General features: G+C 43.6%; 1 protein-coding gene across 5 annotated transcripts in view; it reads right to left on the bottom strand.

Annotated features, from left to right (window-relative positions):
* Window positions 1-206: 206 nt before the first annotated feature.
* Window positions 207-16,780, bottom strand: part of smoc1 (SPARC related modular calcium binding 1) — a 42,976-nt gene continuing 26,402 nt past the window's right edge. For 4 of the 5 annotated variants that reach the window (XM_011490077.2, XM_011490080.2, XM_011490081.2 and 1 more), the window contains 7 exons: window positions 16,017-16,097; window positions 12,604-12,796; window positions 10,131-10,198; window positions 6,822-6,927; window positions 6,279-6,523; window positions 6,120-6,173; window positions 207-1,862 (listed from right to left, as the gene is read on the bottom strand). In XM_011490077.2, the coding sequence (XP_011488379.2) occupies window positions 1,846-1,862; window positions 6,120-6,173; window positions 6,279-6,523; window positions 6,822-6,927; window positions 10,131-10,198; window positions 12,604-12,796; window positions 16,017-16,097 (764 nt within the window). In that variant the 3' untranslated portion in view covers window positions 207-1,845. The remainder of the gene's footprint in view (window positions 1,863-6,119; window positions 6,174-6,278; window positions 6,524-6,821; window positions 6,928-10,130; window positions 10,199-12,603; window positions 12,797-16,016; window positions 16,098-16,780) is intronic. The other variant, XM_011490078.2, reaches the window with a different exon arrangement.

Genomic DNA, 16,780 nt, shown 5'->3' with positions numbered 1-16,780 from the left:
AATGTGCCAGCAAAAGGGGAACAAGTTTTGTCCAGAGTTCATTTTCACTCGGTAGTTGATGAGTGTAAATTATGGCCACTTTTTGGTGGTGGGGGGGGGTCCTCTCAAATTGGAGGAAGACTTGTGAAAAACAGTCTGAGTCTTCAGTCCAAAACTCAGCAGCTATTTGCTCATCAAACCAGGTAAAAAAGACAGAAACCCGGTTCTTTTACATCAACTCGTTTATTTTGTTTTCTTTACCGTCGAATAAACTTTAAAAAACAGGATTTGTTGAAGTGCAGGAGGGATCTGTAGCCCCTCCTTCATGGTGTCCAGCCCCCCCTTCTGCTGGTTTGTTCTGACGGCAAACTTCAGCAGACGATCCGGAGCCGCCCCGGATCCAGATCCAGATCCAGAGCCGCCCCCGGATCCGGATCCAGATCCAGAGCCGCCCCCGGATCCGGATCCAGATCCAGAGCCCCACCAAAGCCGGACTGAAGCAGGAGACTCCACAGAAATGCTGGACTGGCTGGAGGGTGGACCCCCATGAAGACAGAGAAGGTGGAACAGTCCGATCTGGATCTACAGTGACGTATGTTTTTACAGGATGGAAGTTCTCCCACCACAACATTCAGTCCAACAGAGACGCTACACCACAGCCAATTCCACAGATTTACATCAGAAGCCTTTTTTTGTCTCATGTTTCAAAATGGAAAACATTCAAACATCAACAGCATGTTTTTAAAATCCTCGGTGAAGCATTTGAAGCCTCAGACATTTCCTTTGTGCAGGGATTAACCAGATTACATGTAGATTATAACATTTCAGGCTTTTCATTATCACCTGCTGCAGCCAAAGTCCTGACAAACGTGACGAACTTTCATTTTGTTGCTTAGCAACAGAAACTCAAATCTAGCTCCGCCTCTTCTCGTATAGGTGCCGCGGTTCAGGTTTACGGTCAGAAAACGTCCGTCTGCGTGTCGGATGGAGACAGAGTGGATCCTCCGACGGCTCAAGTTTGGAACACTGAGGAAGCACCAACACGGTTACTGCGTCCATGGGGGATTGACTCTCTAAATGTTAGTTTTTACAGGCTTCTCGGTCGGTTTTGGGTCTCTACATAAATCCTGGTAAAACCAGAATGTGAGTTCCACCAGCGGCGGAGACGAGATCTGGTTCCAGACGGTGAAGCTCCAACCACCTCAGCCACCTGGAAAAATACTCCTTAAATCTGGATTATGTGCCTTCATCCTGGTCAGCCATGACCACCAAACATGAGCAGTGATGCAGAAAACTGCCCCTGAGGGTCGTTAGAAAAGCCCCAGAGGAAGGGAAAAGGCCACCAACACATCCTTGGAAAACCTTTTGAAAGCAGACATTTAAAACATGTTTTTGTGTGAAAAGCCCCCTAGTGGTTATTGGATGAACAACCACCCTGCTGCAGGAAATCGGTGCAGTTTTCATAAAAACATTACATTTGTCACTTAACTTTCTGGAGATGGTTTATTTAAGCAAACATACCGATTTGGATGGAACTTTATCCGATTGGTTTTTGAAGAATACTTTTGTCTTTTAATGGCTGCAGCTGCTTTTCCTGCTGCTTTTGCAAAAGGAAAACCCTCACAGCAGACCGACTGGACATGCAGGTTCAATTCTTTCAAATGCTCCAGCGGGGATTATTTTCTCTTTCTTTTTTTTACAGAAAACACACAAAAACAAGTCAAATGTCAAACACAGGGAGGAAAAAGTGCAAATGTTTTGGTGCCGCTTCTCGTTTTTTCCGCGTCCCCCTTGACCTCCGGGTTCCTCTGTCCGTCTTCGCCCAGCAGGCGTCGGTCGGCGTCCCGCTCTGGTCTTTCCCGTCCTTCACACCAGGCGACCTACTGAGAGGGGAAAGGTGGGGTCAGCGTCTGCGCCAGCTCAAAGAGAGGATGCGTTCAGGAACGGCCCTCAAAGTTTCTGTCAGGTCCTTCATCTCCTCAGAGGAAGGACGGAAGGTTTGAATCCAAACCTCAACTTTACAAATTCAGCTCTTTAGTTGTAAAACAGATTTTATTTGTTGTATTTTATCAACTCAGTTATCACCTCTGCTAAGTTAAGAGTCCGATTAATAACTACCTACGCAGATTTTACTGAAAATTTGACTTTGGAGGATAAAAACGAAACATTTAATGATTTATGAGACAGAGTGAGACATCCGTATTATTCGCTCAAACCTTTCCAGGAGTTAGTCTAATGCAACATTATAGTCAGCAGACTGAAGTTTTCTCTCTTAAAACGTTTTTTTTTTGCCTCTAAAAGCATAAAATCCCTTTAAACTATGGAGGAAATTTATTTTTTTTAAATCCCCTCAAAAAACAAAAGCAAAGCACTGGCAGGGGCGGAGCTACAGGGGAGGGCAAGGGGGCTGCCCCCCCATAGCTCCGCCCCTGCTCACTGGCATTTTTCAAAGGGGTTTGAGAAATATTGTCACTCTTCTCTTTTAATAACAATATCTTTTTTTTCTTTTTTTGCAAAAAATGTTTCATTTTTCTCAAAAATTAAAAATAGCCGAAGCTCAGAAACGGCTCATTCTTATGAGGTTAATGGGTTTGTTTTTTCAAGATGAGGATCATTCTACTTCCTGATCTTGGGGGGGGGGTTAGGGGTGATGGCGCCCACAGACGGCGTGCTGACAGAAGACCCAAACCAGACTTAAACAGGAAATAAAAGCGTGAACTCGTGGAGGGACTTCTGCTTAAAATCGAGGCATGAAGAGGACGTTGGCTCTCCTGCTCAGATAAAAGACGCCTTGTTGGGCGACTGAGCGGCGGCGGCCCCCCAACAACACAAAGCTCGACCCTCTCAGTGGACGCCAAAGAGCTGAAAGCAGATCCTGCTTATCGGCGAGTCGCATCGCCGGCCCACAAAGCCAGCCGGGAGCTCGGGTTCTGGATCCGTGGGGCTGAGCTGCACACCAACGTCGTTAAGGAGACCTTCAGTCCATTTTAGGCGCAAACGCTTAAAGGTTCTCCGGGCGCCGCCGCCATGCTGCGGGGCTCGATGCCAGGCTGCTAAATAATGCTCCCCCCTGTTGGCGCCTAAAGGTAACTAGAGCCAGAACATACAGGGAAGGAGGAGAACAGAAAGATGGGATGAGCTGATATTAAGACTCAGATTTTCGTAAGAGGCTGTTGCCATGGATACGTCAACAAACCAATCAAAATGCCCGCAGAGGATGGAACAGGGAGGTCCTTCAGTGACGGGGCTGCATGTCTGTCTGGATGATTTGCAGGTTTTTTTAAAACTTTTTTCTTTTCTGCCCAAAGTTTTAAACATGACGGAGCAGAAACGGCATCAGAGAAAGAAGCCGTTTCCTGAATACAGACGTCCCGAAAATCTACTTTGCTTCAGTGACTCAGTGGGTATTTACCAAACCCCCCCCCATCATGTCTCTGAAGCGACATAACGTCACGGCTGTCGGACCAGGCCAGCATAAACAGCTGGAGGCGAAGGGCCTGACAGCTTTGACACGACCCCTTATGGGGCCACTCAGACCCGCCGGGTCCCCCAGGTTGTGGGGAGAATGAGGTATGAGAGGAGAAGACAGGCTCCTGTGTGCGAGGAACATGTGGCTTCGCTCTGTCCCGACTCCAGACGGCCACGGCGTGCAGGTAGAGGCGGGTATTAAATCTTAGCGCGGCGCCGTCGCTCCTGATCGCAGCCGCCGGCTTGTCAGACATATTTACAGTTCGCGGTGCGAGTTCTTAGCTGCCGGAGTCTGTGCGCCAGACGTGAACAACTCCACGCAAACTGAACATCTGAACGCCGGCTGTGTGCGCCGTGCTCTGGAAAAACGCCGGCACGTCCCCTGAACGATCGCACATCCTGCTAACGTTCCTGTTTAAAAGTCGGACAAACACGAAACTTGACGATAAACTTCTAAATCTGTGTCTGCCAGGACCGATTCTGTGCGAGGAAACACAGAAAAAAAAACACGCCCAAACAGTTCCTGACACTGACGTTTTTATTTTCTCAGAGGAGAAACTCCATAAATTCATTTATTTGACCCAGGAAGCTTCCTTTCCTCTGCTGTTGTGTTCTTGAAATGAGCCGTCGAGTTAGCAAAGATGCATTTTCAGTGACTGTATCTGAGCGCTGGAGTGAGTCAGTGCGACGTCACCCAGAGAAAATGGTTTATTCCAGCTCCGATCAAATGAAATCAATTCAGTCGCCTTTTTTGTTTTTGTGAGTCAGTCATTATTTTTATGGCAACCATTCTCACCAATCAGGAGTGAGCTTGTTAGAAGGCCACACCCCTCCCACTTAAAAGTGGTCAACATGAAATCTGTCAAAGGTTTTAAAATGTTGGATGTGGGGGCCAGCAGGCTCCGCCCACTTTTACTAAGGCATCTGATTGGTCAGTTTATAACTTGAACTACAGAAAAAATATTTAAATAAAAAAAAGAGGATTATCACTTCCAGTTTGGAATGCCAGGAGGGCGGGGTCACTCAGTCCAGTCCTCAAATACAGTCAATGCCCAGAACAGACAGACAGTAGGACTCAACTAGGAATCCCCAAATACTAAAAAACACTTCACTGCCCTGGATTTTAAAAGCTTTTCAGAAACCAGTCGCTCCTTTCTTCTTTCTCTTTAAACGGTAAATATGACGCCACCGATTTAACAAAGTGAAAATCTTCTCAATACAAGCATTTTACGATGACTATGTATGAATCCACTGTGTTCCAAGTATGAAAACACGGTTTCTTAAAAAAAAAAAAAAAAAATTTCAAACTTTTTTTTTGTTTTCGCAAAAATTCTTTTTTTTTTTTTTTTTATAACTTGTCCTGTCCAACAGCTGGGCAGACAGATGAGAGCTGAGGGCCTCTTGTGTTGGACATATTTTACTTTAACAAGAGGTTTTATGAATCTTCTGACAAACCAGAGGTATGTCTGAATAAACCCCTTTTGGAATCCAGGCCAAACTTTATTCATTTTTATCATACTTGAAAATCTTTTGTGTTGGACGGAAAAGGAGAGGAGGGAAGAAGAGAGAGGGACGTTAGGGGGGGGGTAGGAGGGTGATTATAGAAGGAGGGGGGTAAAACCATGAAGCAGCATAAAGCAACAAGTTGCCTGCACAGCAGCAGATAGACAACAACCGCCCCCCCGGGCCAGGAGGACCGCTACGGGGGGCCCCAAAGCCAGAGAGCAGGGGGGCATAGGGGGCAATTAGGAGGACAGCCCCCCGCCGCCCCGGGAGGGCCCATTGGGGGGGGGGGGGGGGGGGGGGGGTGCAGAAGAGCACCCCTTCACCACCCAGGAGTTCTGGTTGTTGTTTTCAAAAGTTGTTTAAACGCAATGCATTGTGGTCTACATCTGTCAGTCCAGGAAGCATCAATGAACACTTGTTTTCGCAGAAACTTCTGGTCAAGTTGAATGGAATTTGGAATTGTAGATTCGGACAGCTCTACAAGATGGTGAATGCACAAATATTATAAACGAGTATGATGATATACTTCACATGGGGTCAGGGTCTGTCTGACACTCGGCATCATGGGAAACTTTGAGACTTTTTTTTTTTTTAAACCACAAATCCACCAATAAAACATTTTTTCTGGTGTTTCAATGTGAAACGATTCCAAGAGGACTGTAAATCACTAAAAGGTATAAATATAACCAGAGAACTACGACAGAATATAGTGGATCTTCGCTGTTTTGCAGATTTTCTAAGTGCATTTTTGCAGACTTGAATTAAATGTTCTGCATCCTGACTGCCTGTAGACTTTTGTCATTCAATATCATATCTCTCGTGCAGAACGCGTCTAATTTATGAAATCTATCGCGCTCAGATTTCCTATGAAGGTTTGAACTTTTAAGAGTTTAAACTAGAGAAAAGTGTGAAAATGTTCGTGTCTTTGTGAGAAGTCTTTGAGAAGTGTAGCGAAGAGCTTTAAAACCTCTAGAATTACTGTAAAAGTAAAGATGAATACTTAGCGGACTGTGACAGGTTATTTCTGGAACATAACTCCAGATAAGTGAGTAACCACCATAACCAAAGCATTTCTATACTTCAAAGTGATGTTCAACAGCTGAGCGTTAACGGAAATGTGGGACTCTGAAGTCCTAAATGGAGAAACCTTCAAGAATGTTACTTACAGAAGACGTTTGTCCCCTGCCTGGTCCCTTTGTTCCCGACTGTGGTTGAGCTTCCTGCACAGAGAAAAAGACCAGGGTCAGCTTCATGATCCATACAGTCTTTCTCACACATCAGAACGTGGGCCGTGGCGCCGGTCAAACGCCGGCCCGTCCTCTCACCCTCCTTGCCGACGCCCAGGCAGCCCTTCAGCTCCTGCAGCGAGATGGCCCGGTCCTTGTTCCGGTCACAGTAGTCGGTGAACTTGCGGGCGCACCTCTTCGGCTTGGCCTTCTTCTTCAGGTACCTCTTGAACGGTTTGAGTTCCTTCTTGTTGACGTCTTGACTGCCGTTGTTGTCCAGCTGGTCAAAGTACCACTGCACCACCCGCTCCTCCAGGGTGTGGCTGGGGTCGGGCTCAACGAACCTGGACAAGGTCAGGAGAGGAAGTAAGAACCCCCGGCAGGGACCCAGATGTACACAAACATCCTGATTTAGTCAAGTTTACAGCAAAATTAATGCACTTAAAGAGCTGTGGAGATTTTTTTTTACAAAGTTTAATTTCTTTTCTTTGGATTTACTGTGTTTTTAAGCATCATTAGTAATGCAGAATTAATTTAAGAAAAGTCTTAAAAGTATCTTTGATTAATAAAGTTGAAATACCAATAAAAAGACTTGGTGTAAAAAAAAAAAATCTTTCATTAGCAGGTGCATAGCTGTCTTACCTCCCACCACCAGAGGGGGCTGGTGAGTTCATGGCCTGCACCATGTCTGTGGTGAGGGCATCTAACAAGCTGGTAATGAATTCCGCTTTCTTCCCCTCTGGGCAGCCTGGTTCCAATCAAAGACACACAGAGAAAAAACACAAAAATTACCTTCCACCACTAATTTGGTCATTACGGCGTGGAGAAGCTGAAGGGCCTCTGAAGCCTCACACCGGGGCATCGGCCTGACTGAACGGACACCTGAGGCTGCGAGCTCCACGTCCGCTTTAAAGGGCGTCTCAGAACCGGCAGAGGGTCCGTTTGGGGGGGAGGCGTCCGATTGGCCGCCGTGCCGGGGCAGAAGTGTGCTGCGATGGGAGAGCTTTGTTCAGCTCTGCAGATCTGTTAACTTTTACGACACAATTCCGAACACCTTGGGTAGCGCTTTTTTATTGCCCAGATGTGTGGCTCTAATGGCCCACTGAAGCCCGGGAAACGGTCCCCCTCTAATCGACTCTCTTCAAGTGAAACTTCAAACGCTGTTGCGTAAACTAATCTTCTCCTCCTTTTTCTGGACCCCCTCCTCTTCCACCTCTTTGTTCCACGGCCATCCGTGGAAGGTGGTCCAGCACCCCCCACCAGGTGAGTCCAATTAGCATTCACTGGGTTAGGACGACCTTGGCGGGGCACAAACCAAGTGTTAAATTAGTGTATGGTGGCCCTGAAGGGAAAACAACATCAACAAGTCAGTATTTATTGTTTCTTTCAAAATGGCGGCTTTTCTGTTGGTTTCATCTCCATAGCAACCATTTTAGTTTTGGGTCGCCTGGGGGTGGCGAACAGGTCTGTGAAATTTTAAAAAAGAATCGTCAAAAGTAAATTTTCCGATTTTTTTTTTTTTTTATTATTGTTAACTATGCCAACGATCGTAATATGTTCATATTGTGTGTTATTCAGTTTGAGCCAATGATTCACCTATTACATTTTCTCAATATTGTGGTTAAAAAATGTGTGAGAAACAGGGAAACGGCGGTTTTGCGAGCTCGCCACGCTAATGCCGTTCAAAACCTACGTCTAAATCCAACATTTTTATCCAAGTAGCTTCCTAATGATTAGAAGGTGATATATCAAAATCCATAGGTTTTGGGGATATTAAACTTGTAGCTGGTACTGAAGGGAATTTCTGTTTTGTTTTTTGAAATTTCGGCTTCTTCCAGGGGTCAAAGGTCAAAGAAACGTTGGTTGTCATCCTAGAATTAACCCGATTGCATTTGTGTGGAATTTCGTGAAGATCGCTTCAACAATTTTTTTTTTCATCTAGTCCTCAAACAAAAACTGTAGCGCCTGAGGCCATCCCATAATAATTTTAAAGCAATTAAAAACAATCTGATCCAACAGTTCAGGACGGCTGGGAACAGAATAAAAAAAAAAAAAAAAACACAACCTTACATTTTAGAAATCCAAACAAAAGTCCAGAAACAAAAACGTTGAGAAAAAAAAACATTTTGGAAAACTAAAGTGAAAATGTAATTTTAAAAGAAGAAACTAGCAAAGTATTATGGGATGTCACGGATTGGATGCTGATGTTGGGGTTTTGAAGGGTAGAGAAAGCGGAAAGAGGTTAAACTGCAGTAAAGAGATGGTCGACCAATCACTGAACAGTGGGCGTGGCCAGAAGTCTAAAAAAAATGTCTTCACTCAGAAGATATCGTCATGTCAAATAGCCTCCTGCTGCTGAAAAGGTGGACAAACGTCACCATCCAATTGGTGACAGCCCATAATACCCACCTTTTCTAGTTCCTCATTTTAATTTCTGGAAGTGACTCGGATCCAGCTGGATGTTCTCAAAGCCCTAAACCTGCTTCCAGCATCTGACGGCCGTGACGTATCCAGCTTTGTTGTTGTGGTTCAGAACATCCTTCTACAGTACATAAAAATATCTTCGACACCCCCAGAGGGCCCCCCCACAGCTTCACCACAGCAAAAACACTCACACCTTCCATAAAGATGCCCCACATCTGCTGCACAGTCCACAGCCGCTGAGCTCTGAGGGACCAGATGGGAACGGAAAGGAGTTTACGGGATTTCATTTATATATCTGTACAAAGTTCAATGATTGCTGTAGGAATTTAAAAATAAAAATAAATCACAATTACCAAGTATCCACATTTCCTTATGTTATCTTAAGGGAAAAGTTTGTTTACTGTTATGCAGCAAAGTTCTACTTTATTCATCCTCAGCGATCTACAACCAGAAAATACAGACAAAATCAAACTAACAACACTTTTTTATTTTAGCATCAAAGCTATTATTTACATGTAATGTATTTCTCTAGATCAGTGAAAATCTCAGACTTTTTTTTTAAGAGTCTTAGACTCTGAAGATTATGGTTCAGAAAACTTAAACATTAAAGTCTGACTATGTTGAAACACAAAATTATTTTATGAAGGAGCATCTTTGTTTCTCTGGAAGGTTTTTAAAAGATTAAAGAGTTCTTAAATATCATCAATCCCAAACTGGCTCTGAACGTTGACAATAAAAAGCAAATTTCCGTTCTGTTAACCACACAGAAGGAAGCATCTCCGCCCAAAAACACAGATCCTACTGTGAAGCACGGAGGTGGAAGCATTATAGTAAGGGGCCGCTTAAAGGCACATAATCATGGTTCACGTGATCCTTAGAAGGAAGATTAAAAGAATGATTTTGTTTCAGCCGCAAAGGTTTTAAAAACACAAATAATGGTTTTGAAAATAAAGTTCTTTGCAGACGACCTGCTGCTGTTCAGCCCTTAAAAAGACAGGAGAAGGTTCAAACCGGACAGAAGAAAACTTTTTTCTGATCCAATCCAAACTTTTGAATTCATGTGGAAACAAAAGGTGTGCATTTAATCCAAATGGATAAAAGAAAAAAACATGTTTATATGATATTTGACCAATATAAAGAATTTAACTTCCATTTAAAAGCCAGTAAAACCCTAAAACTAAAGAACAAAAATTACAAATGTAAAACATTGGACAAAAAAAGAAAAAACAGTGTTTATTATGGATACTGGAAAAACAAAAATGTCATTTTTTGCCGGATTTTCAAGTGCAAAAAAGAAAAAGAAAAATCTGTGTTTTTAAATAAATCTTTGTCGGTTGTTTAAAATGTGTTTTTATCTTCATTATTTTATCTTACGGCTTCATTCTGTGTTCATTTGAAAAATAATGTGAATTATGGGTGAAAATCTTCAGCTCGAGTATTCCATCAACGTTAATGGTGCCTCTGACATGAAGAAACCTTTAATGTGCCAAATGAGGACGCTTGTAACCGAAGTAATGTGAAGCCAACCTGGCAGGTCTGTCGCAGCGAAGGGGTCCTCGGTGACCCGCGCTCCGTCACAGTCGGGCATCCTGTACCTGTAAGACAGAGGAGGACACGACTGCATTCAGGAACCTGAAGGAGGCGCCGCAGAGATCAAAACATCGGAATTCAAAAGAGCTTTTTAATGATCAGACGTTTATTTAGGCGTCTTTGCTGGAAGAACCGCCGACCTTAAAGCAGCTTTATACTTTCACATCTCCAGACTTTTGTCTGAGTCTGTTTATGCTGCGGTTTTGTATTCAAAGCAACGTCAGTGAAATGGTCATTTTTTAAAAGCCTGAAAAATTAGTGTTCCTTCTTTCTTTTTTTTTAACCATCACAAGAACATATTTCATTGTGTCTTAAAAAAACAAAACATGATTGTTAGGAATATTTTTGCGGTTTTGAACGGCAGTCCACTGATGTCTTTGTTTCAACTCCGGCTCTCATGTTCTCAAAAGCTTCATCATATTTTGGTTTCCAATCAAGTCATAGACGTCTGTTTGCATAAACAGCAGCCACTGATCCGGAACCAAAAGTCATTTCAGGAACGCTGTTTACAGATCGTTAGAGCAGTTTTCCCATCTGCCAAATCTGACCTCCAAGAGCAGGTTTGGATCTTTTTCTGTGTGTTCCCTGAAAACACACCGACTCCAAAGGTTATGGTGATTTATCTGTTCAAGAGGACGAACAAAGGGAACTCTTGAACCACTTTTAAGGCCCGTACACAGTGGGACGAATATTCGCCAGGCGTTTTTCGCCACGTCTTTTGTGTTCACACCCAGGCGATTTTCGCTGACGATGAGCCGAGCGAACGTGCAATTTCATTCCCTGACATTAGATGGCGCTTAATGTAAACAGAAATACTCCTGTACACAAGGTGGCGCTGCGCAACTTTACGATTCTTAAAGTCGCTTTTCACTCAGAAGAAGAGAGCAAGTATTTACGCGCTTGTCAGAATCATACAAAGAAAACATGAATATTTCAAGCACCAGTAGCTCCAACTGGTGCTTGGTTCGGGGATATTTTAGAATGTCCGTCATTATTTCTTCGCGGCAGTGTAGACGCTACTTGGCATCTATCTTCTTCGCTGGTATGTGTGCTCAGCAGGGCAGTTTTGTGTTTGAGCGCCCCCAAGTTGTGTTTTACTGTAACTTCAGAAGCTCCAGACACGTGTGCAAAAGCGCAATTCTCATTGGTCGAATAGATTTCGACGCGATGCGTCGAAAAAAAAAAACGAACCCGAGGCGTTTTTTTTTTTTTTGACGCTTTGGCGCGTGGCGTTTTTTCGCGTCGGTGTGCACACTCACATTGGTGCCCTTTGTTTAGTCACGAGGCGTTAAACGTCGGCGAAAATCGCCGGCGAAATTCGTCCCGGTGTGAACAGGCCTTTATGCTGATGACATGCAACTATTAAATGACAAAAATTTCAAGCAGCAAAAGTTTGGAACTTCTTTTTCTGGTTGTCTAAATTAATGATTCCTCTTCATGTTTTCACGATAACTTCAGCTCAGGTTAAAAAAAACTACGAGAGCACTCAGAGAAAAAAGTCTAGGAGGAACAGGAAAATCTAAATCGCAAATGGTACGGACCAACCGTAGGGGTGTGCGTGTGTGGAGCACACATTAGTTTTGAACAAAATCGATGTAAACATTTTCTAAAGTTTAAAAATAGCTACAAGCATATGGGCATAATGTAAGTATATATGATAAATACTAGCATGTACAAAGATATTTATGTAGAAAACATGGGTAGTCATCATATATATAAATGTTATTAGTCTCACTATTATTACTAGAGATACTGATGAAGATAAACAAGACTGTTGTTAATTAAAACTATAATTATTACATTGTCTTAAGAGTAAAGCTTTAGCTTTAATAAGCTACGTTTCTGTCTGCTCCTGAGGAGCAACTATTGTTTCCACACATTGTGGACTGATCAGTTTTTGCTGCTCCACATGCTTGTTGTCTGCTGTGATGCATTTCTATGTCATAGTAAAAAACTAGAATAAAAACTATTGTGTGTCAATCCAAATGGTATCTGAATGGTGTTTATCATAATCACTTTATTACATTTTGAAAGTATTTCCTTTTAAATGGTATTGGTCAATTAGCAACTTGCCTCAGACTGATCGATCTGGTGGGAAAAATAATTATTCGATTAGTTTTATACTCCTTAAATGTAACTAAAGAGAAGCAGAACGACTGAAACTGGAAGGGCTCTGGAGCTGCAAAGCCAGCCCCTATCATCATCCTCCACCACCATGCTTGAGTTTAGTTACTTTAAGATTTTTCTACATTTTCAAATTGTATCATTTATAACATGAAACTTAATTTAGGCTCAATTTGGGGCATTTATTTCTTTGCATCACTATTGGTATGAGCAAAATTCAAGTTAGGAAGGCTGTTACCAACACTGTACAAGGTGTTTCTTTCTGGGGGGGGGCAGGTTATATTACCTTGTGGCGGATCCAGCTATGGGCCGTCCTGTCTCCTCCAGAACACACCAGCAGTAGCCGGTGGACTGGTGGCACTGCACGGGCCGGTAGAGGCCTCCGGAACCGCAGTCCGGGATGAAGGCGTCCTGCTCGGAGATGTGCCGAGCGTCGCTCAGAGCGCTCTGCCTCTCCTGGTCACAGGAGGGAACCTTATCTGGAACCAGAAGGGACGGACTCGAGGCTCAGACGGTTGGAAACAGAACAGAGACATGAAGAAGAACAGAGAGGCCGTTCAAAAATGAAAACCAAAAGTGTGTTTACGGCTTTGTTCCAAGTGAAGATCACTGTTTACCAGACGGTTACTTATCCTCACACAGTCTTCCTTCGGCATAACCCCATCCTTGAAACACCCCCCGTATTTACATCCACATCCATTTAGACCATATTTCTGTCTTCAGACCAATCCAAAAGAGCTGCAAGTTCAGCTCGTTACCATGGCGATTAAGAGTGTTTTTACTCTTCGACGACGACCATCCTTCACTTTACACGGAAAAGTGCCGCGAGTCTGAGCGACTGTTGAGCAAACGTCCTCATAAGATGAAAGAATAGGATGAAGATGTGAACAAAACTGGATTTACAACATTTGAGATGAGGATCCAGAAGAAAAACAAGCGCAGACCCGACGGGTCGTAGTCCGCTAAAACCAGGTGGGTGGTTTTCATGAGAAACGAGTCCAACACGACCGTCACCGAGTGTCCAAACAGAGCTGGACTGTTGGAAAGTTACATTTTTGTCTACTTTTAATTTCTCACAACTAAAACAAAATTGGTTTGGGAGGAAAAATGTGAAAAAGAATCAATATTAAGTCGTCCAAAATGAATTATTTATCCATTTATTTACTTATTTGTTTGTTTGGTTGAATATTTGTGGTTTGCATCGTTATTTTTTTGCCTAGATGGATGAATTTCTCTTCTGAGAAATCAATAAAGTTCAATTCAAACCCTGTTGGATCATAAATCTAATTATTTTGTGGATCTGAGTCACCAACAAATAAATGACAAGAGATTAAAAAAAATATAACAAAAAGAAGACGGAACATAATAGTTTTATGTCAAATCTGCTACAGATGGACTCTTTTCTTTGATGTCACAAAAACGGGAAAAAGGATGACATTATAGGCAGATAAACACTCAAAGGAGGAAAAACTGGAGAAAATAAATCCTGAACTAAATCATCTCCAGAAAAGTGTTGTGTTTTATAATCCACAAGAATCAAATCTGTTTAAACTGTCGCACCTAAAACCTTTTTCATACTTTATTAATGATAAAAAGCAAAAGGGGGGAAAAACGGGAGGTTTATACTTTTCAAACATGTGTTTCTGTCTCCCCCTGAAAAAATATGGAGTTTGATTTTTACAAATCAAAAAAAAACTTTTTCCATTTTGCTCTTTTTCTGGAGTCCGTTTTCATTTTTCCTCCACAGACTGAAGGCTTGGCTGTCTAAATAGCAGAACAAACGAGCTCCTGTTTTACAACAAAACCCTTCAGGAGGCGTTAAGGAAGACGAGGACGGCGGCGGCTCCAGCAGTGGGAGGCAGACTTTCTGCCGACCGAGCAAAACCTGCAGAGAAAACCTTCGTCTGCTGTGAAGCCCAGAGTCTTCTTAGTGCTGCCTTCGCCAAACTCCCTTCACAACCAAATTATTTAGCACTGTTTATTATACAGAGTGTTTGCTGGCGCCAGGCACCAATATTCCCAAAAGCACGTCAGGCTTTTTTGTGCATTTCCTTGGAGAAAAAAAAAGGACTTCTGATCTTTTCAAGCTTTGGGATGAAATGTAACCGGGGTCCTCCCGGCCGCCTCGCAGATCTGCATCCCTGCCCCATTTGTTTTTTGTTTCATTTTTCTTCCTTCGGCAGGAACTGAAACAGCAGAAAACAAACTTTGTGAGGGGAAGAAAGAAAAACCCACACAAGTGGATTTCTCTCTGTTTTTTGAGAAGTTTATCTCAGAGGGAGCAGATAAAAGTCGGAGGAAGACATCTGTAGCTAGAAGGAGTTTTTGTTTTTTTTACTTTTACCAAACTGCCCCCCCCCCCCCGTCATATTCTCCAATGGTTTTCAGCTGTCCCATAATCGCTGCAAACCTTCGGTTCTGTGCAGTTAAAGTAGATGTTTGAAGCGGGGGAACTCCCTGAGGAACAGCCGTTTGTTTTCAAGATTCCAGCAGCAAAACCAGATAGATGATGGAGGAGCTTCATCACAGGAAACACTCCTCAACGCCGCCGCAACCTTTCAACACGCCATTCAGTTGCAGTGCACGCCTATTGTGCCGGGGGGAAAACACAAAAAAAAACAACACAAAACCCGGCTTTAAAGGGGATGTTTATGCGGGAGATGACAGCTTGCAGCATCTCCTCCAATCCGCTTAACCCTTGTGTTATCCAAGGCACTTTAACGTTGGGAGTGGGTCATCTAGACCCACTACACAGTGCTCTGAACCTTTTTTCTTTAATGATTTGTGATCTTCACTGGTGTCCATGGATTACATTAAATCTTTCCACCTTTGTCATGGTAGGGAGAACACACCAATGTAAGGGTGGGGTCATCTGGACCCCATAAGATAGCATAAGGGCTAAGACCTTTCTGCTTCTTCACACACGACGGAGCTTCAACCTTGACGGCATGGCAACCTTCAGGTCGTCTCCTTTGAAAAACATGGAGAGTTTTCCACGTGACCGCTAATCGCGGTGCCAAGCAAGGAAGTGGGGATGTCCGAGCATAGAGGGACTAAGAAACGCCACGTTGGGTCAAACCAAACCATCTGTGGGCAGAATGAGGAAAAATGTTCTAACAGATGGAGGTTCCAGGTGTTTCTTTCATCATCCTGAGAAAGTGTGACTTTTGAACAAGTTCTACTTGGAAGTACAGTAACTGATTTTAGGACCAATGAATCACTGAGTCATGTCAAGAATAAAGAGAACTATCTTAACACGTAGTCACAAGCACACATCCTGGGGTCGACATCTGCAGAGGAGCGCAGGTGAGGCTCGTACGGCCACCTCAAGGGACGTCATGGAAACGGAACGTACCACTGGACGTACAGGTGACGCTGTCGTAGGATGTCCGTAGCCACACTGTAGATGTCAGTGAGGTGGGAGTACCGTCTCCTCACTGACTGTGCACAAAGATCCTCAAGCGTCAAACCACACTCCGATTGTCTAATTTCCTCATTTCTAACAGTCAGGCTGGAGCAAGGAGTGCGCACGTTTCACGTCAACAGCACTAACGGGCTCTTTGCACAGTCCGCAGGATTTGGGTGGGCCCATACGTGTTGGTTTAAGGTTAGGGTTTTATGACAAGTGTACTCCACAGAGCTGATGTACTTTAAAAGTACAGCAGTATTTGTGTTGGGGACGACACCGGCGAGGGTTACCTTGCTTTCTGGAGGTGGAGTTGTTCGGCCTGAAATACTTTTCATTAAAATGCTTCTCCCACAGCGTTGACGGTGTAATCTCTGCAGCAGAGAAGGAGAAGGAGGTCAGTCACGCTGGTCTCCAAGAACATGTTGGAACCTTACACGGCTGCCAATCAGCAGAACACATTAGGAGTACAAAACTATTCAACCGTATCTGTTGGACTGTTGGACATGGACTCCCAATAAATTTGATGAGAAGGAAAGTTTTTAGACCTCTGATCAAAGTTTGCTCCCAAAAGAATCTCTGAGAGGAACCGAGTGTGGAGCTGAAAAAAGGTTTTATCACGAGAGGAACCTGTTCTGTCTGGTTTACTGAGGTGATGTGGAAACACCCCTCCCTGAACCCCCGCCTTACGATGGACGGAGGTGATTCCAGGGGCTAGGTTGACAGGGACCCCGATCAGGGCTCCTAAAACGGGCATACAGTGTTCACCCTTGACTAGCGCTAAATGTACGCAGTGGTTGTGTGACCCGGCCTTCACCCCTTTGTGTAGTGTAAGTGTTCACCAGGAAACAAAGTCTCTATGGGTTCATTGAGCGGTCTACAACGTTGATATTTCGGCCCACATCCACCTGTCAGGATGGTTAATTCTAAGGTTTTAAGTCATCATCACCATCATGCAACAATGTTTTTATTAGAAACAGAAGTGTCTGTTTCTACTCGTATTTTACTGTAGTTTTGATGCGTCTCTCCTCACCTGCTTGTTTATTGCTTCTTGCAT

The sequence above is a fragment of the Oryzias latipes genome, chromosome 22 (genome assembly GCF_002234675.1).
Source record: "Oryzias latipes chromosome 22, ASM223467v1".
In the NCBI taxonomy this organism is placed as follows: Eukaryota; Metazoa; Chordata; class Actinopteri; order Beloniformes; family Adrianichthyidae; genus Oryzias; species Oryzias latipes.
The sequence above is the reverse complement of the archived record's forward strand: the minus strand, read 5'-3'. Positions and strand labels throughout refer to the sequence as shown.